Source organism: Tiliqua scincoides, chromosome 9, assembly GCF_035046505.1.
Source record: "Tiliqua scincoides isolate rTilSci1 chromosome 9, rTilSci1.hap2, whole genome shotgun sequence".
NCBI classification, from domain to species: domain Eukaryota; kingdom Metazoa; phylum Chordata; class Lepidosauria; order Squamata; family Scincidae; genus Tiliqua; species Tiliqua scincoides.
Genome location: NC_089829.1, coordinates 45098801 through 45122903, shown reverse-complemented (window position 1 = coordinate 45122903; position 24103 = coordinate 45098801). Strand labels below are relative to the sequence as shown.

The window sequence follows — 24103 nt, the reverse complement described above, 5'->3', positions numbered from 1 at the left end:
CCATGGTTTTGGATCCTGGTTTCTCAGACCCAAATAAACCATGGTTTGTGAATAGGATCAGGTTCAGAGATAACACAAAACCATGCTTTAACTGAACAAACCATGGTTTCATGTTATGTCTGAACCCAACCACCGGCAGAATGGGAAAGTTCTATAAGCTATTTCTCCCTTCCCCACCAAACACAATTTCTTATTTTTTTTAATGAACTTGACAGCTTTGATCATGCACGAGTCAAAAGTTTATAATTAGGTCCATGCTAACAGTTTGTGCTGTTGGTGACATAACTGAACATAGATCCTCATACTTTCAATGCAATCAATAGCAAATGAATAGGACCAATATGTTGCAGCTTCTCATTGAGTATGGGTCCTCAGATTTCCTTCTCAAAAAAGACATAGTGGAAATGGAAAAGGTGCAAAAGAGAGCGACTAAGCTGATTACGGGGCTGGGGCACCTTCCTTATGAGGAAAGGCTACGGCGTTTGGGCCTCTTCAGCCTAGAAAAGAGACGCTTGAGGGGGGACATGATTGAGACATACAAAATTATGCAGGGGATGGACAGAGTGGATAGGGAGATGCTCTTTACACTCTCACATAATACCAGAACCAGGGGACATCCACTAAAATTGAGTGTTGGGCGGGTTAGGACAGACAAAAGAAAATATTTCTTTACTCAGCGCGTGGTCGGTCTGTGGAACTCCTTGCCACAGGATGTGGTGCTGGCGTCTAGCCTAGACGCCTTTAAAAGGGGATTGGACGAGTTTCTGGAGGAAAAATCCATTATGGGGTACAAGCCATGATGTGTATGCGCAACCTCCTGATTTTAGGAATGGGTTAAGTCAGAATGCCAGATGTAGGGGAGAGCACCAGGACGAGGTCTCTTGTTATCTGGTGTGCTCCCTGGGGCATTTGGTGGGCCGCTGTGAGATACAGGAAGCTGGACTAGATGGGCCTATGGCCTGATCCAGTGGGGCTGTTCTTATGTTCTTATGTTCTTCTCCATCAGCCAATTGTCTCGCATTTCAACAAGCTTGAATGATTGTTTTGTTGGGTTCAAGCATGATGTTTTTCTTTATCTGTTCCTTTGTCAGCGCCTGAGTGAGGGAGCCCTTTCTCCTGATGGAACCGTCTTGGCCACAGCAAGCCACGACGGCTATGTCAAATTCTGGCAGATCTACATAGAGGGGCAAGATGAACCAAGGTAACTTAAGAAGAAGGAGAGACAGGATGGAGAGGGTCTTGAATTGGCATGCCTGAAATTTTCCTTGGGATGTGGAAGACTTTCCCTAGTGTAGCATAAAAGGGCAGGCTCATCATCCATTGCTTCCCTGATTTCTCCCTAGGTGCCTCCATGAATGGAAACCCCATGATGGCAGACCTCTCTCCTGCCTACTTTTCTGTGACAACCATAAGAAACAAGACCCAGAGTAAGATGTTTTGGTTCTAATTTCAGTGGGAAGCAGGATTGACATCTGTGACCAAATAGCTTTGAGATAAAATAGTGGTATTCTCCCAGGAAGGTTCATTGGTATGCCAAAAGAACAGGAGTCTGAGAAGTGGTATTCTTCTCTGGCTGTGAGAAGAGGGTTATTACAAACTCTGTTTGTGATTTGTCCCCTTGGCTTCATTTTGTCTCTGACTCTTAATAGGTTTGTCAGAAATTAACCCTTATGTCTGCAATGAATGTAATTCTGGAGCTCTAAGAGTCTTCAATTTAGTGTTGGAGGCTTTCTCCAGTCATGGGAAAAATTGGAAGCAGGATACAGAGGTCCCTTCCTTCCCAAACTGAGCACAGAATGGGGAACACAGACTAAGCTGCATTCCTGACCAGGTCAGGATGGAAGCAGCCTCATGTGCAGGAAAATATCACAAAATGGGCCCGAGGGTGGGGGTATAATCTCCCAGCAGTTCAGGCTGTGCTCTTGGATTTTTGTGATAAGTTTTGCTTCTGCATGAGTGGGCTTGGAAGGCAGAAATAAATGGTATAGCTGGGCAGCCACAGCATCATTTCCTTACACATCTCATTTGTTTAACCTGCAAACTGCAATGAAACTTGTTTTGTACAAGCCAAGTCAGATGTTGAATAGATGAATCCTGAGTGCAAGAGAAGGCAGGCAAAAAAAAAAAAAAAAAAAGATTTAGAAGATCTGCAGGGCATTTACCACCTATAGTTCCCAGAGAGGTAAACAATTGGCCTTCTCCAACTGGTGCTTATTCCTTTTCATTTATCCTCCTGTCTCCAGAGTTCCTTTCTGGAGGTTTCTCATCACAGGTGCGGATCAGAATCGAGAGCTGAAAATGTGGTGTACTGTATCATGGACCTGTCTACAGACTGTCCGGTGGGTGTGATGTGTTGCAGTCATCAGCCATATCGCTGTACAGCTGGCATTAATTTGTCAAGGGGTCATTCATCTGGAAAGGAAGAGCAACTGTGTGCCTTCCCTCTTTGTAGTGTCCTTTCCCCGTGCCATACTAAATGCAAGCTTTCAGCAGGGTTTTTTTTCCTTTGGGGTGAGTTAGTTCAATATCCCTTTTCATTTCACAAAATCTCCTCAGCTAAGCTACGTTTTGTTAAATACAAGGCTGCTTTGGGCAACTGGTATGATCCAGATTCCCTCACTCGACCCTGTGAGTGCTTGAAAAGGGTTAACATTAGCATTATTTCAGTTTTAGTGTCCTTCCAAAGGCACGCATGTTGGAGATTTGAAAATATGCACCTTTTATTTACAATGAACTTATCAAATAATACATTCTTCGTTGGTGGAGCAGCCTCAGTCATGACTGTTTTCACTGGGGCATTTCAGATTTTCTCCGGATATATTCAGCTCTATGAGCGTCCCCCCCAGCCTGAAGGCCTGCCTGGATCTCTCAGCTGAGTACCTGATCTTGAGTGATGTGCAGAGAAAGGTAGGCATTAGCAGCTGTTCAGTGTAGGGTGGAGGTGGGAAGGTGATCAGTTGTGTAGCCACCACAATTGGCTCAAGAGCAGGGTGTTCCTTGCCTACACTGACCTTCCTGGACATGTTGGCGGCAGATCTTTGGCTAAACCAACTTTTGCTTTGCTGCACTGAAAGAGCCTCACCTTATGCTGAGCAGTTCCCATATTCTGAGAAGGGCATTTGAACCCAGAACTCATTTCAGGGCAGCCGGCCATCTCTCTTGTTGAGGATGGGAAGAGAGGCTGCACTCCACCCAGTTCTCTTCTGCCTGAACTCTTTCCTGGGTTGAGATGCAGGGGTGTGCATATCTTCCTGCTGTGGAGGTGCTCTGGGCTTTTGGTGGCTAGAAGGTTTTCTGGTGGCCTCCTCCCAGGTCTTGTACGTGATGGAACTGGTACAGAACCAGGAGGAGGGCAAGGCTTATTTCAGCTCCATCTCAGAGTTCCTGTTGACCCATCCGGTCCTGAGCTTTGGCATCCAGGTAGTGAGCCGCTGCCGGCTGAGACACACAGAAGTTCTGCCAGCGGAGGAAGAGACAGATGGCTTGAATGCAGGTGAGTGGCAGTGGGTAGGGGCATTTCCCAAGGTAAAGGGGGGAAGAACTGCTAGCTGTCTTCCCCCAAAATGCTGTGTAGGTTTTACCTCTTTTGTCCTGAGTAGACAAAAAAACCATGATTTCATTCATAAGTTGTAGTTGCCACAAGCCATCTTATGGTACGTCTTAATTCAGCCATAGTGTCTCTTCTTGGATATTTGAACATCAAAGTGGTACAGGTCTGCCTAGATTGAGAAGCAGCACACATTTAGCCCCAGAGCAACTGCCTGGGGCCGTTCTTTTGCCAATATGTGCAGTCCATCCTTGTTTAGGGGGAAGTTTTCCCTACTGAAAAGAAGCTAAGTGCTTAAGAAGAGAAAGTGGGACCCTGCTAAATGTTACTTTGGCAGCTTTTCCATGAGAGAGAGTGTGGGATTGGGATTGATCAGAGGAAGGGCAGGATGTTTGTAAGTAGCAGTTATGGCTTGGAGGGCCTGGGGCCTGTCATCATTCTTGCAGTCTTGGTTGTTTTCCATGCTGCTTGCTTACAAACTGGACAAAAGGCAGGTAACATTTCCCTATTCCTTTTTCCCCATTCTAATTCTTGGGTTGTTTTTTTTTCAGAAAGCACTCAAGGATCTGGAGCTGTCGAATCAGCAGCCGGAGTGCTGATCAAACTCTTCTGTGTCCACACCAAGTGAGTATTTCACAGGACAGCTGTTTTTAGCAGCTGCCTCGTCATTTCAAGATGGGCCTGTACCTTAGCTTAAACACATCCCAGATACTTTTCATCAAGGGGTTTTCCTGGCTGCTTCCTAGCCTAGACTTGAGACCAAAGAGTTAAATCATGAATGTTGGTGAGCCCACATTCTGCACTCAGAATAAATGGCAGAAGTGCACATTTTGTTGTAGCAATTGGGATATTGCACAGTAGAGAGAACTTTTATGGGAAGTTGAGAAATAGAGCCTAAGGGAGACAAGCTCAGGGAAGAAGTGAGGATCGAGCAGCCATTTGCAGTGATTCTACAGGGCAGAATTGTGGGGCACCAGTTTTTGCAGCATGAACAAGAATCCAGGGTCCTTAAAAGCTTAGTGTGGCATGAAGGAGGCCATAGTTCACTAGAGAATCACACACTTTGCATGTAGAAAGCCCTAGAGATCTCCAGTTCCAAACCTCAGCTAGCAGGTGTGAGAAAGATCTGAGACTTTGGAGATCTGCTGCATCTCAGAATGGCTAATTGTGGGTGACACAAACCAGTGATTTGACTTGGTTCTTAAACAGCTTCAGATTTATTTTTGTGGATTATAGCTTACATTTTTCAGAGCAGGGAAAAGTGGGAAGATAGGACACAGAAGCCACCTTCCCTGCCCCAGGCACTGAAAGCTCTGTCAGTAACTCTTTGATCTGTGAGTCCAAGAATTGGCACAGCTGTAGTCTTCCTAATATGAAAGTGACTGTGGTAGAGAATGTGACTGCCTTCTGTGAGTCTCCTGGCTTCTTTTGCTTAAATGGCACAATGGCTTCTGAATCAGACTTTTAAAGGAGGAAGTATGAGCACTGAAGAACCTTTCATAAGTATTTTAGGAAATGTTTCAAAACTTTTCCAAAGTTCTCCAGAAGGAAAAGTCTACATTCTAGAGTTTATTCCAGACAACAAGTAGAGTTGTAACTGAAATAAAAGCCAAGTTCCTAATTGTAAATGGTGTCACTGTCTGCCAGCTACAGGCCACCCATGACATCACCTTTAGCAACATATCGGCAGAGGTGTCTACCTCCATCCTCACAGCTCCATTACAGCTTCTTCTGTTCCCTGGATTGGGGAAAGAGGGGAGCAAAAGAGGAAGATTGTGTGAGGGGAGAGCGGTGGGGTATATAGTTTTGGGTCAGTCCTGCTATTGGGTCCTTTCTTGCCCAATGGTGAGCTGAGGCATGTAGAGGCTGGGAACCAAACCAATCTCTGTGAATCTTCCAGGGCTCTTCAGGATGTGCAGATCCGGTTTCAGCCTCTTCATAGCCCAGACGCAGCTGCTCCAATACCTCCCCATGGCTCTCATGAAGGGTTTGGTGAGTGTCTCTCTTTTTGCTTCTCATGTAAAATTGCTGCTTCTGCTAAGAATTCTAGGCAACTTGGTGTAAGTTTTCTTGATTTTGGTGTTATTGTACCTGAGTCTAGAACTCGATGACAAGGATATAATTTTGTCTCCAGAAAACTGATTCTGCTAATGCAACCAATTTGTATGTGTTTAAACTTTGGTACATCATTGTTGCAAAAAATTTTTTTTTGCAGAGCAGTGTTTTTTTATTGTTTTTCCCCACAGGCTAAGGGAGGAATGTTCAGTTATGTGACAGTAGATGCTACAAACAGAGAAGGAATTGTGGTGGTACTACTGTTTTATTCCTACACTAGTTTAGGGAGAGTTAATTGACTAAAGCTCAGATAATTTATCAACTAAGATTTCTTCAGTTGTGCAACAGCCCTGCTTAGACTCCATGTATCTGATGTTTTTTTTGTGGAGAGAGGGGGCCTGTCAAAAAATTAATTATTATTCATCTGTATGTTAATCTGTATTATGTTTGAAAAGCATTCCCAGATCACCTGGCTGACCTGGGCACAGAAGGGCTGGGATCGGAGAAGGGATCCGTGCATGGATCACAGCCCGATCTGCGCCGCATTTCAGAGTTATCTGTCCCTGTGGACTTCCTCTCCCCCTCAAACGACATGAAGCCCAAGCTAATGACCCCGGATGCATTCATGACTCCCAGCACATCTCTGCAACAGGTAGGTACCCTGAATGGGCAGGGGTCACAGGGGAAACCTGGTAATGTCTTGGCATATGCTTGCGACAATTCTCCTGTTGGCCTTGATGACTTGGAGAATATAATGTGCTGGACTTGAGAGTGTTGGGAGCTAAAGGGTGCTCTTGTTTTATCTCATGGAGTTGATAGAGTGGGAATGGTAGTACACATGCTTTCACACAGAAGGTCTCAGGTTCAGTCCTTGCTGTCTCCACATAGGACTGGGAGAGACCCCCTGCTTGAAGTCTTGGGGAGCCACTACTAGTCAGTGTAGGCCAGTGGTCTTCAGCTTTTTAAGAGCTGCCTTCACATCTCAGCCTGCAGCATGGGGGTTTCAGAAACCCCATGGAATTCCTGTTATTTTTCTGCCCTTCAGTCTTTGTATTCTGCCCCTTCTTTCCTTCCAGACCAGTTGGAAGGAGAAGAGGTGGACAGTGGCATTGTAATGATGCTTTTGAGTAGCTTCTTAGCAGGGAAAAAGAAGCTTGGTGATGGTGACTGCTTTGGAGAAAAATGAATTGATTTATTTTTGGAATTAAAATTCAGTTTGTTCATAGCAGATTATAGAGGCTTCTGTAGTTCTTTCTGTAGTTCTCTAGTTTCCTAGTAGTTATAAATATATCCCACTAGAAGCAGTGTCATAATAGCTTTCTAAGGAGCCACTAAAAATCAGGAAGTAGGGAGTGGAAGATCTGAGATCTTTTGTGCCAGAGTACAGATGAACCTAATTCTCTGCAGAGAGCTTCCTGAATCACCTTCCTTATAACTGCATGGTTTCTACCCTGCACTGCCAACGCTTCTTATTTTTTTTTTCTTCCAGCATCATGCCTGAGGTTCTGCGAAATGCAGTTCGCAAAGGGAAAAATGCTGGTGGGGCCGGACACAGTAGAAGCTCTCCGTCAGCAGTCTTGCTGCCCTAAAGTAGAAACTTAGGAAGGTCTTGGAAACTAATTAGTTTGTGCCCAGGGCAAAAATATGAGGTTGCACCAAAGCATACTGGGACAAAGAAACGATATTCAATCTCCCTTTAAAAATACTTTATGGACACTGGCAATTATTTGAGTCTTTCCCAGCACTAATGAAAAAGAAAAGAACCTTATAAGGTTTCCTCTTGTAAGGAAGAGAGCAGAAGGTAAAGAGAAGCATGGTGGTCGTTAAAGCTGGCAATAAACTTGAGAAAGGCAGAAATAATTATTGTTTGCATTCAAGCAAAATGCCTGTTACCAGAGTTCTCTAACCTGTTGGATTGTCTCTGTCAGATCACTGTGTCACCTGGCAGCAGTATGAGTTCACTTACAGCGGTCACTGCCTTGAGCAGTTCTTCGGTCAGTGAGCCCCCCATTCCCAGGTAAGCCTCTCTCATTGTGCCCCATCACCTGCTTTTTGGGTCTAAATTGACGTCCCCCAGAATCTTGCATTAAGGTGAACTACATCTGTTTACTAAGTGCCAGGGCAGATCTGTTTTCCTTCCCTGTGTTGCAACTATTGAGTGTGCTAACTCTGCCCTTGAGGAGATATCTCTTTTGCACAATAAATGGTTACCCAGTTTGAGTCTCCAGATTTATTTTTGGGGCTTGTAGGCTTCATACCATGTAGCTGAGGTGAGAAGATTGGCTGGGGACAGAGTGAAATTAGTCAATATGGAGACTCGGAGTGGAGGAATCCTAGATTTCTGGAAGCGTCTTTTTCTGAGGGAGGGATGAACAAAAAGAACTGTCAATAAGATCCTGCTCAGAGTACCATAATCTCTGAACACAAGATTTGCTTCCACCAAGAGCACGGCCTTCTTGGTCATTGCCCCAATGTCATGGAATACTCACCCTTTAGTCTATCTTAGCCCCAACGCTAGTCTCCTTTTGGAGATGGGTAAAACATTCTAGTGGTTTATCTGATCCTTTCAACTGAGACTGATCTCTGAGTTTTATCCTATGATTACTCAGTCTTTTCTGTTAAGGTTTGCTGAACTTTGAAATTGTGGTTCAATTATTATGGTGTTGGAAGTTGCAAACCACTTTGAAAGCAGCTGTTTGAAAGTGCAAGCTGTTTGAAGCAAGCTGTTTGAAAGTGCAAAGGAGCTTTCAAGGGAGGGCTCTCATTTCTTTGGATTCAGTTGTATCCCAAGCTAAATGATAAATCTGTGGCTTGATTAGGAACCTGCATGTCTAATTTTTCAAATGTAAACAGCAGCTGCATGGAGCTCTGATCTGACTTTGGTCCAGGGTGGAAGGATGGGAGATTTTGACCTTCTCATAGTCTTGATCAGATCTTACACAGTTGCTGTTTACGTCAAGCATCAAAAATAATCCTAAAATCAAGCATGCAAGCACCAGTCACATGATGGACACACAGCAACGCATGTGTAGCATAACTAGGCCACCCTTTATCGGGAGTGCAGGGTATGGATCTTTAAACAAACCACGGCCACAGCTTTTCTAAGATAGGTCACATCAGGGCCCCACCTCCCATCTTTCATTTCTGGGGAGGCTCTGGGTTATTTGGAAGTCTGAATTACCACCTCCCGTTGGACCCTCCTAAAATTTTGGCAGTTGCTGCTCAGGCTTTTTCTGTGCAGTGTCCCCTAGCAACAGCTCTGGCTTGTATGCTTTAACCATGTTGTGGTGGGGAGCTTTATCCTGGCTTTGAATAGGAGTTTAGAAGCCTGCTGTCTCCAGCCTCCAAAGAAATCTGCTTTCTGTCAGCTGCAGGCCAGCCGAAGAAGTGTCTTTGAGCCCAAAGATGCCGCTAGACCCCAGCCTCGGACTGAGCAACAGCAGCGGAAATCTACAAGCGAGTCCTCGAAATCATACAGTCCTCCTTCCTGGCCTCTCTGACAAGCTGACCCCAAAGGCATCTGTTCCGGTAAGGTGTCTTCTCTTTGAGCGTGCTGAGGCTGGGGTGGTTCTTTGCCCCAACTTGTGCCATCATCCGTGCGGCCACTGCATGAAAGTGATGTTCTCTAGGATGATTGCCACCATGATGATGATCAGACTTGCCCTGGATGTTGCATTAGGGTGGTTAGTGTTGAACTAGGACCAGAAAGACCTGAACTCAAATCTCTACTTCGCCATGGTTCCTTGAGCCACCATGGGCCAGTCTGTATTTCTCAGGCATTGTTGGGTGGGCACCAGTGGAGGCAGGGGAGAGGGAGGGAGAGAGGGCATATGCCGTATGTAAAGTGAAATGTAGTAACAGAACTATCGCAGAACTCTTCAGGCTTAGAGTATTAAAACAGATTGCACAATGGAAAAGGTGTTTGGAAGAAAGAGCAGGTGTCCAATTTCCTTATACCTCAAGTGAAAGGGGAGAGGTCTGCTGCCAGAAAGAACAGCCTTTTCTCTCTCTGGACAAGGTGTCCCCCGGAAACGCCCCTCTTGCTCTGGAGCGACAGGAAGTGGAGCCTCTGGTGCCTCAGTCGTCTCCCACCCGCGAACGCTCCCCAGACGTCATTTCTTCAGCCTCCACCGCCATGTCCCAGGACATCCCCGAGATTGCTTCCGAAACCCTGCAGCGCAGTTTTGGCTCAGCCCCTTCCGGGGTCCCCACAGAGGTCCTCGACTCCAACCACCACGCGGACAGCATGGCTTCTGCAGCCTCAGCCCTGCAGTTGCTTTCGCCACGTAACCGACACAGCTCTGAGCACAGCCATCATTCCTTGGACATGGGACCCTCTGAGGTGGACATGCTGACAGCGCCTTCACTGTTGGAGGCAGCCTTACCTCAGGAAAATGTGGCTTCTGACACCAGCGTGAGCCAGCCCTGGCCAGCTGCCCCTGACATCACCAGAGAGACCAGAAACAGCATAGCAGACAGGTACGTGCTGTCTCCATCCTCCTCTTGGCTGATATTGACGTCCCTTCATGTCCCTTCTTTCTTGGTTCTTTGATCCCAAAATACAAATGCTTGACTTTTTGGCATTCCTCCAGTCCTGCCCTCCAATGAAAGGTTGCCCCAGCTTTGTTCCTGAAATGGCCCCCTTCTGAGGCAGTGATTTTCAGCATTTTTCTTCTTGCTGCACTAACCTCAGTCTTCTCTTTGGTCTTTGCATCTTGTGATGTCACTTCCGGGAGACTCTTCCAGGTTCTGTGGCTCTGTTTCTAGAGCAGGGGTCTTTAAACCCCAGCCCAGGGGCCAGATGCGGCCTGCAGCGAGCCTCTGGCCTGTGGCCAGCCTCTTGTCCCCTGAAAGCCTCTGGCCCACTTGACTGAACATGACCAGGGCTGTGCTCTGATTGCATCTGGAGGGTGTTCTGAGGACCAGAGAGGCTGAGTGAATGAGCCCACTCATTCATTTATTCATTCATCTAAGTTCCATCTCTTACTTATTTAAATTTTATATTTAAATTTTTTTCCAGCCCTCAGCACTGCGCCAGATATTCCATGAGGCTCTCTGGCCAAAAAGTTTGGAGACCCCTGTTCTAGAGCAACCGTCTATAGCAGCCATTTTCAACCTTTTACAGCTCACGGCACACGACAAGGCACTAAAATTGTCAAGGCACATTACCAGTTTTTTACTTACATTAAATCACTACATTACAATTAATTGTTAATATAATTAATACAATTATATTATTACATGACAAAGAAACTCACAAGAAACTTGGAGAGGAAAGGATATGTGATCGTGAAAAGGATGAAAAATATTATTAAAGTGCTATGCGAGAAAGTGCTGGCAAAGAGAGGTCAGATTGAGCACATGGGAGAGCTGTGGGGTGAGGGGCAATGAAGAGACATGAGTGAAGCAACTACAGGATTCAGCTGGAGTGGGGGGGAGAACTTGAAACAAGTGATTCTGAACCTGAGGGGTTCAGAGGGACAGTGAGAGAGGAGTGAAGGGAGGGACAGTGAGAGAGGTGCTGACTGCAGTGATGAGATTTGGGGGGCAAGTGCCTGTGGGAGGGAGTGGGGTGGGGAGAAGTGCCAATTGCCTGCTCCTGTGTTTAAGAAAAAAGAGTGAGACCAAAAGCCCAATCCTAGGCATGTCTACTCAGAAGCAAGCCCCATTATAGTCAATGGAGCTTACTCCCAGGTAAGTATGGAGAGGATTGGGGCCCAATACCCTTCCCCTAAAAGGCAAAAGGCAGTGCAGGGGGGGTCGCTTTGGGGAGTTGCAGGCAAACTGTGGCAAGGAAAAGGGACTATCCAGGACCCTTTGAGCAGCCAGTTCTTAGGCTGGTGGCCTCAGCAGACTCACTTGCTTCATACCTGCTTGCCTGCTCCTGACTCCCTCGTTCTCACTCACTCCACCCGCTGGGACCTCCTCCAAGCTTCTCTAGTCGTCCAATCAGCACGCAGAGGAGGCAAGGACTTAATAACCAATCCTAGGCGTGTCTACTCAGAAGTAAGCTCCATAATGGTCAATGAAGCTTATCCCAGGTAAATCAGGATCGGGTTGCAGCCTTCCTCTCGCTCAGGAACAGGAGCAAAGTAGCTGCGACCAGCCCCTTCGCTGGCTGGCTTCCTGCTCCTTTTCCTTCTGCTGCTCATAAGACTCAAAGCAGCTGCTTCCCCCATGTGCGTGGCTGCTGCCTGTCTGCTCTGATCTCGCGGCACACTAGTGTGATGCGGCACAGCAGTTGAAAAACGCTGGTCTATAGTAATAAATAGTCTGTCCTTCTTCCTTTGCCTGCAGAAGCATTTTCAATGCTGTGCTCCAAACTAGCATAGCATGCCTGCAGACTTTTCATGGCACACCAGTGTGCTGGGGCCCTCCTGACGAAAACCGCTGTCCTAAGGGCTGCCTTTGAGGTGCACCCACACACCTGCCTGAAATGAGTCCAGGGTCATAGCAAGTGTTTTAAGGAGAAATGAAAACCCTGCTGGTCTCTTGGCTGTCATCATTCGCATGTATGAGGCGGAGTTAACCAAATTTCATGGAATGTTCTCTTTTTTCCCCAAGCCCCAGGAACGAGGTTGAGGAGAAGCACAAGAGCTCGTACCACAGACACAGCTACCACCTTCTGCAGCATGATAGTCAGGATGCCAGTGCAGAGCAAAGGTTGTTGCAGTTGTTTTATCACTATTAGTATTAAGAAGAGTATTTAAAAATTTGTATCTCCAGACACCCACCTTCCCTTCCTGTGGAGACATACTGGGTTCAGCTGAAGTTTCTGGCCACAAACCAAACAAACTTGGAGGGGGTGGGGGGGAGGTGCTGTGCAAGAATCAGGAGTGCTGCTTTATTGCGAGTGGCAACACAAACCAGCATTTGTCCCCTCTGTTTTAAGCCTTCAGCACAACTGCTAGCTGCTTTCTTTCATCTCTCTTTGCCCTGCAGTGATCACGACGATGAAGTTGCAAGCCTGGCCTCTACATCCGGCGGGTTTGGTGCCAAAGCAACTGTGCCACGGCTCCCTGTGAAGGACTGGAAAGCCAAGGTGTCCCCTCGAGCTTCCCCAAAGCTAAAGCGGAAGGGGAAAAAGGACGATAGGTGAGCCTGTGCCCCGCCAGGTCCCCTTTGGTAGCTTTTTTTATTTAAAATTTTCCAAAAGTTTGTCAGTTTTATATTCAAAATAACAGAAACATCTCCCTTTCCCCCTCTGTTCCCCTCTGATGTAGCGTCGTGGCTAAGAGACCAAGACATGAATTGGGGGAGTCTCCTTATGTGTAGGGTGTCTGCTGTGTGGGGTTTACGTCATCATGTTAATGTTTTCTCTTCCATTCCAGGGATGTGGCACAGTCTCCAAAATCCTTTGATCAGCAGGTTAGTGTGTTGTCTTCCACAATCTATTTTGCTTCTCTTCAATACATGCGCCAGCTCCTTAGGCCATCCCTAGTCCTGGTGTTCCACCTGCGCTTCTCCCACATAGTCACAGCTATTGCCTGAGTGGCTGCAGACACAGCAGTGAGCAGGTCTGGCACTTCTGCCTATGGCACCCTTTTTTGCCCTCCTGGGTGCACAGCCCATTGCTCGCGAATACCATGGAATGCACTGGTTCAAGGATAACACAGTGTAACCAAATTTGAACAGTTATGTGTTTGTTTTAATATTTTGAGGTTTCTTTATATAACATTTGTGCGAGGATTTGAAAAATGCTGCTATTTTTGGCATAGCGTCAGCAGTTACATTACTCCAAAATCTGTGCAGTTGTATTACACGATATGTATTATAATGCATGATTAGGCAGTTGAATTAATACAAACACAAAATTTAAGATAATTAAAAAACTTTTGATAATATAAAAGAAAACTAAGATTACCAATGGAAACTTCTGAATTGTACAAGAATCATTAAAAACTCAATGTAAACAGTTTTTAGTTGCACAGTGTAATGCTTTCCGGAAACCTGCTGTTTGCTTCTTTGAAGTTCCTGTTTGGGGATATAGTCTTGGACCCATGATGAAGTGGTTGGGACAAGCTCCAGCTTATCTCATTATTTTAATTCCAATTAAGTGACTGCTTGTCAACATACACATGCTGTTTTATTTCTTTTATTATATTGATATTTCACCTTTTCTGCCCTCATGGAACTCCAGGGCAACTTACATGGGGTTCCCAGGTAGGCACCCATCCAGGCACTGGCCAGTTCTGGATCTGCTTAGCTTCTGTAAAGTGGCCGTGTCAAGTGCTCTGAAACCAGTTGATTATGCAAGTCACCTGGATGCCAATCAGAGCCATAAGGTTAAGCTTTCTTCTCAAACTTTGCTGCATGTGTCCCATCAATGGTGTCTGGTTTTCCCAGAGCGACCCGCAGCAGTAAGTTGAGCCCTTTGCGTTGGTTTTCTTTCAGGTACACGATAGGATCCAGGGAAGGTCCTGGGTGCTTATGTTCTTCCTGCTGCCTCTTCCCATAGGTTGCTCCCGAGTACCACGATGAGTTGATGTGTCTGCTGAGGAACCAGCAGAGGGACATCACTGAGCTACGGCAAAACCAGCTGGAGCTGATGCAGAGGCTCTCTGACCACTTGGATGCTGTGCAGAGCTCTCTCATGGGGCACATCGAGCGAGTGATAGATTCCCAGCAAGAGCAGGAGCGTATCCTTCCTGGGGGAAAAACCGCCCTTCGGTGTATTTGTCCTGTTCAAGGCTAAACCTTTGGAGGGCTGCACCATATCTTTGCGTGAATTCACAGCAGTCTTGTGTATAATATGATTAGTGTTAATTTAAAAAGAAAAAATTTAACACACCCCAAAAAAGCAACTGGAATATTAACACAAAAAGCATGAAATCTCTCATGAAAACAAAATGTCTCATGAAAACAAAATTGCCTGATACAGAATTATAGTTCATTAAAAGAAGCTGAAGAAGCTTCAGTCTATCGTATTTGTATTCCACTTTTCTGCCATGAAACTTAGGGTGCTCTGACTGGAATTCTCCCAGTTTATCCTCGCAGCAGCTCTGTGAAGCAGGCAGAATATGCAAAGTCTGGTATTTTGCCTATTTTGATTGTAATCGTGCAATCCAGGACCAGCTCTTGGTTGTGAAGATTGCAACTGGAACTTGCGGGTTCCTTAACGCTCTCGGTTTCAGAGAGGAGGCTGGACCAGGCCCTAGCAGAAGGACAGCAACGCAGTGGGCAACTGCAGGAGCACCTGTCCCAGCAGCTTTCCCAGTCCCTCTCCACAGCTGCCTGCAGTCGACTGGAGAGGACCATCCGAGAAGAGATGAAAAAGACCGTGACCCCATGTAAGTCGCAGGTTTGGCTCTGCTGACAAAGCTGCCCTGTGAGCACCACCATTGGAGGCTGCTTGGGAAATAAGGGGCACACTGTGGTGGTTGGAACCCACCTGGCACTGAGGAAGGGTTCTGAACTGAGAAATTAGTTGGATGCTGCAGTCTCTGAAGCTCTGGCTTGCTAAGAGCAGAATGTGAGAGTTTCTGTTGCTACACTTGAATGCATGGAATTCGCCATGGGTCTGTGTAGCTTAGTGGCACCCTGCTCTCCAGAGTTTGAGGCAGAGATCTTTCCCAAACCTACCTGGAGATGCCAGGGATTGAACCTTGAACTTTCTGCATGAAAGCAGGTGTTCTGTGTCCCTGAGCTATGGACCCATCTCCAAAAGTATGCATGAGCTACTTTTTCCAACTTTTCTGCCCTCTTGTGCTTAAAAAACTCAATTAACAAGGCAGGAAGGATTAATGCCCTAGTGGGAGGGATGACCTGCATGCAGCTCTTCCCTCTCCCCCTGCTTCTTCACCCCACCTCCTTGTGATGGGTGGCATAAGGGTATTTTGTATTGCTGTTTTCGTACTGACCAGGCATCTCCAAGACCTTGGATCCTGTTACTGGGCAGCTGAGTAACACTATTGCAACGAAGCTGACTGCCATTGAAGGGACACTGAAGGAGAATGTTACCAAGCTGGTGAAATCAAAGGTAAGAGTGGGATTTGGATGCAAGGAACAAATTTCTGAGTTGTAGCAGCTTTGATATGGAAGAAACCCGGTGTGTGGGTGTTGCACTTGATCATTTGGGCATTTTATAAATGATCAACTGTGCTGATCATTGATAAAATTCAGGGCTGCATTTCTGTGTTCATTTCAGAACCTTACGGATGCCATTGCACGGGCAGCTGCCGACGCCTTGCAAGGACCTATGCAGTTGGCATACAGAGAGGCGTTTCAGAGTGTGGTGTTGCCTGCTTTTGAGAAGAGCTGTCAGTCCATGTTCCAACAGATCAATGACACCTTCAAGCAAGGCACGCAAGAATGTGAGTCCCACTGTGCCTCCCTCCTTCTAGCTCCATATTTTTGCCAAACCTGGGTAATATTGGCTGACAGCTGTCTGTGAAGAAACGGCTTTGGAAAAGGGAGGAGTTTGCTTCTTTTTTTTTTCTTTCTTTTTTTTTTTTACAAAGGAAGGGAGACAGGTTCATAGAAGATAGGCCTATCTATAGCTACTAGCAATGCTAGGTTCTAAAGGAGAACCTCCATGTATGGAGACGGTGTCTCAAGAGAAGTTGTATACGCACAAGAACCTAGACAGAACAGCTACCGGGATTGGTATTACCAACGTGTTTCAATATAAGCATCTTTCCCAATGGGCTACTCAGTCTTTTAGGAATTGATACAGTAGAACTGCATTGTGGTGGCTAAATGGTTCAGCTAAAATTGGGGAGGGATCAGGCCAGGATGCTTGTGGGTGCCATGAAGGTTTCCCCTTTTACCCTCGTAACTTGAGTATGGGTGAGAATCAAGAACGATGGGGCCAAAGACTGGAGGCCATGAAACCGAACTCTGGTCTCCTCTGAGTGATTGCAACTTTTTTGTAGATATTCAGCAGCTGGAAACCCACATGAAGAACAAGAAAGCACGAGAGCAGGAATCCCGGGACGCTCTGGTGGGTCAGCTCCGGCAACTAGTCAACTCCTTCCAGAGCACTACCGACCAGTTGGCATCCACAGTCACGGCCAACGTGCGCTCTGAGATGCAGCATCAGCTTCACATCATCGTGGGCAAGTGAGTTTGTGGCTTGCATGCCGGGGTCCCCCCTGGGAGAATGGCAAAGCAGAGCTCCATTGGTGCCATGTGCATGCAGAACTAGAATGAGTGCCCTGGGAGAAGGCCCCCAGGCACAGCCACACCTGGGCCCACAAGCAAACTGTGACACCACTGCAACCATCATGTGCAAAGACTGAATGCGGTGTGCTCAGTCCCACCTGCTCCGCCAACAAACTCTTCAGCATTGCAGGGCTTTCTCCGCTTTGTGCTGAGCAGGCTATTGGTCTATTATTATTAGAAATATTTAATTACAGTTAATCAGTGAAAAACAGTCTAGGAAGCTTCTTTAGAGCTAGGAACTCTTCTCCTGCTTCTCTGTCTTGCGAAATAGCTGCCCTGCTCTCTAAGCTGCAGAGAAAAGATCACCCCTATGTGGAGTCACCCCAACAGTCTGACTCCCCAGTGTGGTGGTCACTCTTTTTAGGGTAAAGCTAGACATCGCTTGAAGCATATGCTTTGCAGCTGCATGCTTGGGTTTTTTTTCTTTTGTTTGTGGTGAGGGATAAAGGGCATGTGGATGGGAGAGAAGGGTCTGGATCAGGACCGGGGGCACCACTATTGTCCCAATTTGAATTGCGCGCACACACACACACAGAGTTATTTGACCTGGCAGAAAAGTTCTGAGTGGGGTGCTGGGGGAGGGTTGATTAGAAGATTGGGAAGGGGGAACAGTTAGCCTTTCCCACAAATGCTATTTAGCAAAAAAAAGCACACAGCTGTGTGGCTCCTGCTTAAAAAAAACATTTATTTTGATGCTTAATGGTTCATCTAGGCAGGACTGGATCAGTTGTCCCCTGCTTAAATACAAAGAGAGGTACTGCTTTAGAAGATGTCTTTGTCCACTTGGCAGGGAAAGTGTGAGAGTGCATTTGCTCCACTAGGATTTTACAGTTCTCACAACCCCATGTCTCCTTGTCTTCCTCCTCTCCAGCATGCAAGAGTCCATCCTGGCCCAGGTGCAGCGGGTGATCAAGGGGGAGGTGAGCATGGCCATGAAGGAGCAGCAGGCTGCCGTCACCTCCAGCATCATGCAGGCGATGCGCTCAGCAGCCGGCACACCCATCCCTGCCACTCACCTAGATTTCCAGTCCCAGCAGGCTCATGTGCTGCAGCTGTTGCAGCAGGGACACCTGAACCAAGCCTTCCAGCAGGTATGTATACCTCAGCCGTGGAGGGTATATCATCTCTTCAGCTGCCCTTGGAGCTGTAACAGACAGCTGAGAAAATAACCTTGACACTTTAAGAAATATCCCTTGTGCTGAGTTTTATACACCTTGTACCCTGACTTGAGGGTCTCTCTAAGGGGCAACTGTAAGTCTACTGTTAAACCAGCAGAGGGCGCACAGTGCTAGGCCGCATTGCTGCTTTTTAGTTAGGTATACTCCCATGAAAGTATCCTGACGCTTATATCCATCTCTCCCATTCTACATGTTCAAGATCTCTTAGCAGAGATTAAGAACCACAAGTCTTGTATGACTGTAAAGGCTAACCAGTTTTTTCAGCATAAGCTTTCTGATGGAAATGGGCTATAGTCCTTAAAAACTTAAGGTGAAATAAAGTTGGTTTGTCTTTAAGGAGCTACAGGAGTCTTTGTCATGTTTGCTGCAAACCTTCTGGAAGTTGACCTAAATTAATGACCCCTGACTGCACTTTTGGTAATTGTTTCATACTTGCGCTGCAGCTGGAGAATGGGTTATTTTAACTTTATTCCTCTGCCCGCCCGCCCCGCTTTTAAAAGTGGAATTTTCTATACTTTTATGTGTAGCACAGAGGAAGGGGGTAGAAACTTTTCCTTCCTTTTCAGAAACCCTCAAACATGGAGCAAGGCTGTCACTGAGAATTGATGGGCAATCGATTCATTATGGACAAGTATTAACAGAATTCCAAATTTATGGAACACCTGCCACAAGATGCGGTGATGGTCTCCATCTTAGATAACTTCTTAAAAGGAGATCAGTCAGTCTCTTGGATGGAAATAGGTTTAGGAATTATGGTTCATCCATGTTGGCCGTGTGGAATCTTCAGGTTCAGAGGCCACTGAATTCCAGTTTCTGGGGAGTACCCACAGGAGATGACTGTTTCCTTTGTGCCATACATGTGGGTGTCCTAAAGGTGTCTTGTTGGTTGCTGCAAGGCACAGGATGCTGAATTAGGGCCTGACCCCACATGACTTCTTATCATCTTACTGAACGAAGCTTCTGATCTATGCTTCTGAATTGAGTGTAGAACTTGGAAATGGTGGCTGATCCATAATGAAGGGTGTGGCCTCCTAGATGCACCTTCTTGCTCTGTGGTGCCAAGATCCTGAAGCTGCTGGTGCTGCTGAATTTTGGCCCCATCATCTGCTCTGTCCTGACAAAACCATGCCGCTCACTGCAGTCCTCATCTTGGGGCATGGGAGGGCCACGCACACACTTGGAAACTCTTTTCCATTTAGCTTGGCATATTAGCAAAGGCATGAGCGAGGCAGGTTGCAGTCATGGAAGGGGCTCTTGAAGTCTTGCTCGACTGTTTCAAACCATTAAGGAACCCCCCATTTTCCAGCATGCCTCTGGCTTGCCTGTCTTCTCAGGCACTTCCTCCTCTTTTGCAGGCACTGACTGCAGCTGATTTGAACCTGGTCCTCTATGTCTGTGAAACGGTAGATCCTCAGCAAGTGTTTGGGCAGCACCCCTGCCCGCTGTCCCAGCCGGTCCTCCTGTCTCTCATTCAACAGCTGTCCTCTGACTTGGGTGCCCGGACGGAACTCAAACTCAAGTGAGTGTGGCCCAGTGGAACTTGGAGGGAGATGTGTCCCCTCTCTCTAAATTGACAGTGGATGTCCACTGAAATTTAAATTCGCATCAGGAGAAAACTAATTCTGTAACCTGTATAAATTAGGCAAATTCCTCTTATTTTGCCTGTGTTTGTACTCTTGAGGGATGGTCAAGGAGTGCGCAGAACACTGACGAATCACCCACTGGAAATGTTCAGCCACACCTTCGGCATCTGTGGTTGCAACAGGCATTGCCCATGCTCTTTGGAGCACAGCTGTGCAGCCGTGAAGACAAGAAACTTGGTTTGGTTTCAGTGAAGGCTGACATTCTGCGACAGTCGGGTTCTGTGCCTTTCTCTGCCCTGCAGAATTTCAGTTTGCAGTCAGGGTTGCCCCCAACCTGTGTTCTGTTCTCATTCCTGCAGTTACCTGGAGGAGGCCGTGATGCATTTAGACCACAGCGACCCCATCACCCGTGATCACATGGGCTCGGTTATGAATCAGGTGCGACAGAAGCTCTTCCAGTTCCTGCAGGCAGAACCTCACAATAACCTGAGCAAGCCTGCCCGCCGCCTCATGATCATGCTGCAAGGCCTGGTCACTCCCAGCATGTCCTAAGAAGGCTTGACCGCTCTCGCGCAACGGCGCCTGGCGTTGCTAACCAAATGTGGCTTTTTTTTTTTAAAGCTCTTGCCAGAAAAATGTATCTGCACCCAGCCGTGTGGATGGGGGGAGGGGGCATCCGAGCTCAGCCGTGTAGCTCCATATAATCTGAAATACACTTATTTTTCTGTGCTCCCCCCAACGTCTGCCTCTTTGTACTTGTCCGAATTTACATGCGGAGACACTAACCTCACCATCCTCCCAGTTTTCTAGTTTGAGGTCCTGCGGCGGGAGGGGCCCTGTCAAATGGAGAGGGCTTCTTTGCGCCCAGCTAAACAGAAAAGGATCCGTGGCACTTGTTGAAGGTGCAGGCAGCTTGTGGAGCATCAGCAGCTAGCAGTGGTGCCTCCTGCACCTGCGCTGCTCGTGGGCAGGAGGACGGCAAGTGGATGAAGCCCACCACCACGGGAAGCAGCGTGGTTTCTTTTTGCCTGGTGGAACACGTTCATGGCTCAGACCTTTCCTTTTAGTTTTTTGTTTGTTTTACACCACCTTTTTTGTCCCTTTTTATCTAGACTCTTAATCTTTCATTTTTGAATAATGTTAAAAAAGTTCAATAAATGACTTTTGGAGGAAAAAAAAGTCGCCATTTCCATTCCTTGTTGGGCCTGGTGGGAGGCTGCTTGTCTTGTGGTCTTTGACTGTTGTTTCAGGTGTGACACTGGCAATTGGGAGTGTGAAGTTTCTGGCTCTGTTCTCCTGGTTTTGTGTCTGATATTAACAGTATTTATATACTGTTTTTCGGGGGGGGGGGGAAGTTCACAAAGCGGTTTACAGACAAAACCAAATAATTAAATGACTCCCTATCACAAAAGGGCTCACAATCTAAAAAGATGCAGAAGGACATCAGCGAACAGCCATAAGAAAAGACACAATGCTGGAGTGAAAAGAGGTAGTTACTCTCCCCCTGTTGAATGTAAGAGGAGCGCCACTTGAACAAGTGCCTCTTTATCCAGTTAGCAGAGGAAACCAGGAGTTACCAATACTCGATAAGGAGCTTCATGAGTAAGACTGCTAGCTGGAAGGAGCTCCCTTCCCACAATTGCCCTCATAAGTGGGTCCCACTACCATGATTCTTGTTGGGTGTTGATGGTGCATCAACCCCAACAAAAGCTTGATCATGCCATGTCTAATTAGTTCCACTCTTAGGTGTTCTCTGTGCCTGCTGCTCTAATGGAACTCTTCATTACCAACATTAGGAGTACATAAGAAAAGTTCTGCTAGATCAGGCCCATCTGGTCCAAAATCTTCCCACAGTGGTCCACCGTTTGCCTTTGGGAGTCCATGATCTCTGCAACCCTGTCTGTATTCTCAGACCAAATCTTCAGCTGTGCCTCTGCTTCACCACTCTTGTTCAGTTGGCCTGTATGCCACACCATAGTGTTTACTCTCAGAACTGCCCACTTAAACAACAGCAGTCTCTTAGTGGCTCAGCTGAGGCACAGCTGCAGTAGCCAGCTTCTTCCTCGCTCCCTCCCTCCCTGCTCTTGGGTGGTGAAAAGACCTCCAGTCCTGGAGAGAGGAGCCTGTAGTCAGGCAATGGATCATTCATTTCCAGCAGGCAAGAGACTGAAATGGGATGAAAGGCAGTGGGGAACAGATGCAGTGACCCAGTGAGAATTGGGATAAGCATGGGAAAGGAATCCAACTCGATGTTACGTATTGGTGGGGGAGGAAGCAGCCCCAGTTGTATTTTACGTAAGTTGCCTTGGGATCACCAGGTGGGGCAGAAATTAAATAATTAGCATGCAAGTGAGCACCTCTCCATGCTGGGAAGAGAGTGGAAAGGATTAGCTGGGTCTGGGTGGTGACACATGCAGATGCCAGCAACCCACCCAAACTTTCTGCCGTTGCACCCTTAAGAACACCCCTTGCAAGTTCATTGCAATGCTCCACCTTTTGGGGCCTCCCTCAAGAGTTTATTGAAATAGCTCTCCCATTTTCTGTAACCCTCTCGACTTTGCCCCCATTTGCTCCCAACCAAGTAGCAAGAAAGCCATTTAACAGGCTTTAGAACTCTGGCAGCCCAATGAGATTAATCTTGTTGCCAGGGCATCAAGCTTTTTGTGGGTCGAGGCAGATGTTGCAGCCTCCAGTATCCCTGGGCTGCATTGTGCTGTGACAAGGGACTAAAAAATGGCACTGTTGTTTCTGATAAAAGCTCAAACAGTGGGTCATACCCTTTTGCAGTTATTAAAGGCACCAAGGAGCAGAAAGTACTTCAGTACAACACATAATTAACACTGCATATTACAGTAGTAGGCTTTTCCTTGGAGGTTTTCAAGTGGAGCTTGGATGGCCACCTGTCAGGGATTCTGTAGCAATTCTCTGCACTGAATGGGGGTTGGGCTAGATGACCTCCAAAGTACTTTCTAACTGAAGCGTCCAGTGATTCTATTTATATGGTGCCATCATCGTGTTTGGAATGCAGTACCCCAAAATATAGTGATAGCCGATAATAGGTGCCACTGAAAGGAAATCAGATGCATTTCAGAGAGGTGTATTCTTGACTAATAGTCTTGGATGGCCATATGGAACCTCCAGATTGCCACTCAGCTGAATACCATTTGCTGAGGACCCAGAATGGGGGCCAGCCATTGCCTTCTTGTCATGCATGTAACTGTTTATTCCAATTCAGTGGGGCTGATATAATGACACCTCAGGCTGTGTTTGCGTGAACAAATAGTGTAACGTGTTAGGTTGATTCATCAGACTGCTTCTTCCCCATTTTCTGTGCAATGGGGATTAATGTCATCAGAGGGGATGTATATTGCATTTTTTTATTTTAGAATATTTGCATATACATAATGAGATCTTGGGGTTGGACCCAAGTCTAAACATGGAATTCATTTATTTTTCATATACCCATCATGTGCATAGCCTGAAGTTAATTTTATACAATGTTTTAAGTAATTTTGTGCATGAAACAAAGTTTGTGTACACTGAACCATCAGGAAGCAAATATGTCACTATATCAGCCACCCACATGGCCTATCTCAAAAAGTTTTGGATTTTTGGATTAGGGATGTTTCACCTGTACTATAGAGTCTCTTCTGAGAAGCAAGACCATCACTTTTCCATGCTATGGTGAACCCAAGCAACGGGATGGAGTAGAAAATGGTATCTAATATCAGTCTTGGAAAAACCACCCCCTTGGGACAGAGGATACAGGCTGCCTCCTCCCAAAAGAAAAAGCAGGCAATTGTGTGGTCCATCCTCCTCTCTCAGTGGGGTGGAGAGGGCCACTGGCTGTTTAGGGAACAGAGCCTGTGCTCAAGGCAGTTGCATCTTATTTGACTCCCACTTGCAGTGGGCGTTTGCTCCAGTTGTGACTGGAGATGTTGAAAAAGGCTTTAGGGATTAAAGTATTCCGACAGGAAATATCCCTTTCCCAGCTGGCTCTGTCTTATGCCCTCAATATGGGGGATGAGACACCCTCCAAGGCCGGGCTGGTTGCAACTGGAGGGTGAGCAAGATTTCATGCTGCTAATCGCCCCTTTGTCAGCCTTCTGTTGATGCTCAACCGTATGGGCCACTGAGGCCAGGCCTGCAACAATTTATCAGTTGCGCAGAGAGGGAGAGCTAGAAGCCGGTTGCCCAATTCGGGACTGAACGGAGATTCAGCTGCTGGACTACTCAGGTTTCCCTCCAGCCTTAAGCAGCCTTTCTTAACCATTGTTTATGGCTTTGCTTTTTAAAAAAGTATTGTGACTGCCCAAACTCTAGACAGTCTAGCAATATACACGCGCGCACACACAATTGAGTAGCACCACTGGGTCTTAATAAATGAGTCAGACTTACACCAAGATGTTGCGCATCAAGAGATGCATTTAATCTCTCCAGCAACTTCAAACCCAGAAAGTGACATGGCACTCTGGTTATTTATGTTTGGTATTAAGTGTTTGAAAGGGCTTAAAAGCATGTGCCCCCTATCCACCTTCCCCTTGCACTTATGGTACCAGAATAAAATATTGGTACCA

General features: G+C 46.7%; 1 protein-coding gene across 1 annotated transcript in view; it reads left to right on the top strand.

Annotated features, from left to right (window-relative positions):
* EDC4 (enhancer of mRNA decapping 4) overlaps positions 1-20689 on the top strand; it is a 35260-nt gene extending 14571 nt beyond the window's left edge. The window contains exons 8-29 of the mRNA XM_066637305.1: positions 1092-1201; positions 1344-1427; positions 2244-2339; positions 2805-2907; positions 3313-3493; positions 4099-4171; positions 5448-5539; positions 6058-6254; positions 7531-7619; positions 8971-9130; positions 9621-10081; positions 12167-12265; positions 12545-12697; positions 12934-12970; positions 14061-14241; positions 14737-14892; positions 15466-15581; positions 15750-15915; positions 16477-16663; positions 17637-17856; positions 19299-19462; positions 19886-20689. Coding sequence (XP_066493402.1) covers positions 1092-1201; positions 1344-1427; positions 2244-2339; positions 2805-2907; positions 3313-3493; positions 4099-4171; positions 5448-5539; positions 6058-6254; positions 7531-7619; positions 8971-9130; positions 9621-10081; positions 12167-12265; positions 12545-12697; positions 12934-12970; positions 14061-14241; positions 14737-14892; positions 15466-15581; positions 15750-15915; positions 16477-16663; positions 17637-17856; positions 19299-19462; positions 19886-20078 — 3318 coding nt within the window. The 3' untranslated portion in view covers positions 20079-20689. The remainder of the gene's footprint in view (positions 1-1091; positions 1202-1343; positions 1428-2243; positions 2340-2804; positions 2908-3312; positions 3494-4098; positions 4172-5447; positions 5540-6057; positions 6255-7530; positions 7620-8970; positions 9131-9620; positions 10082-12166; positions 12266-12544; positions 12698-12933; positions 12971-14060; positions 14242-14736; positions 14893-15465; positions 15582-15749; positions 15916-16476; positions 16664-17636; positions 17857-19298; positions 19463-19885) is intronic.
* The last annotated feature ends 3414 nt before the right edge of the window (positions 20690-24103 follow it).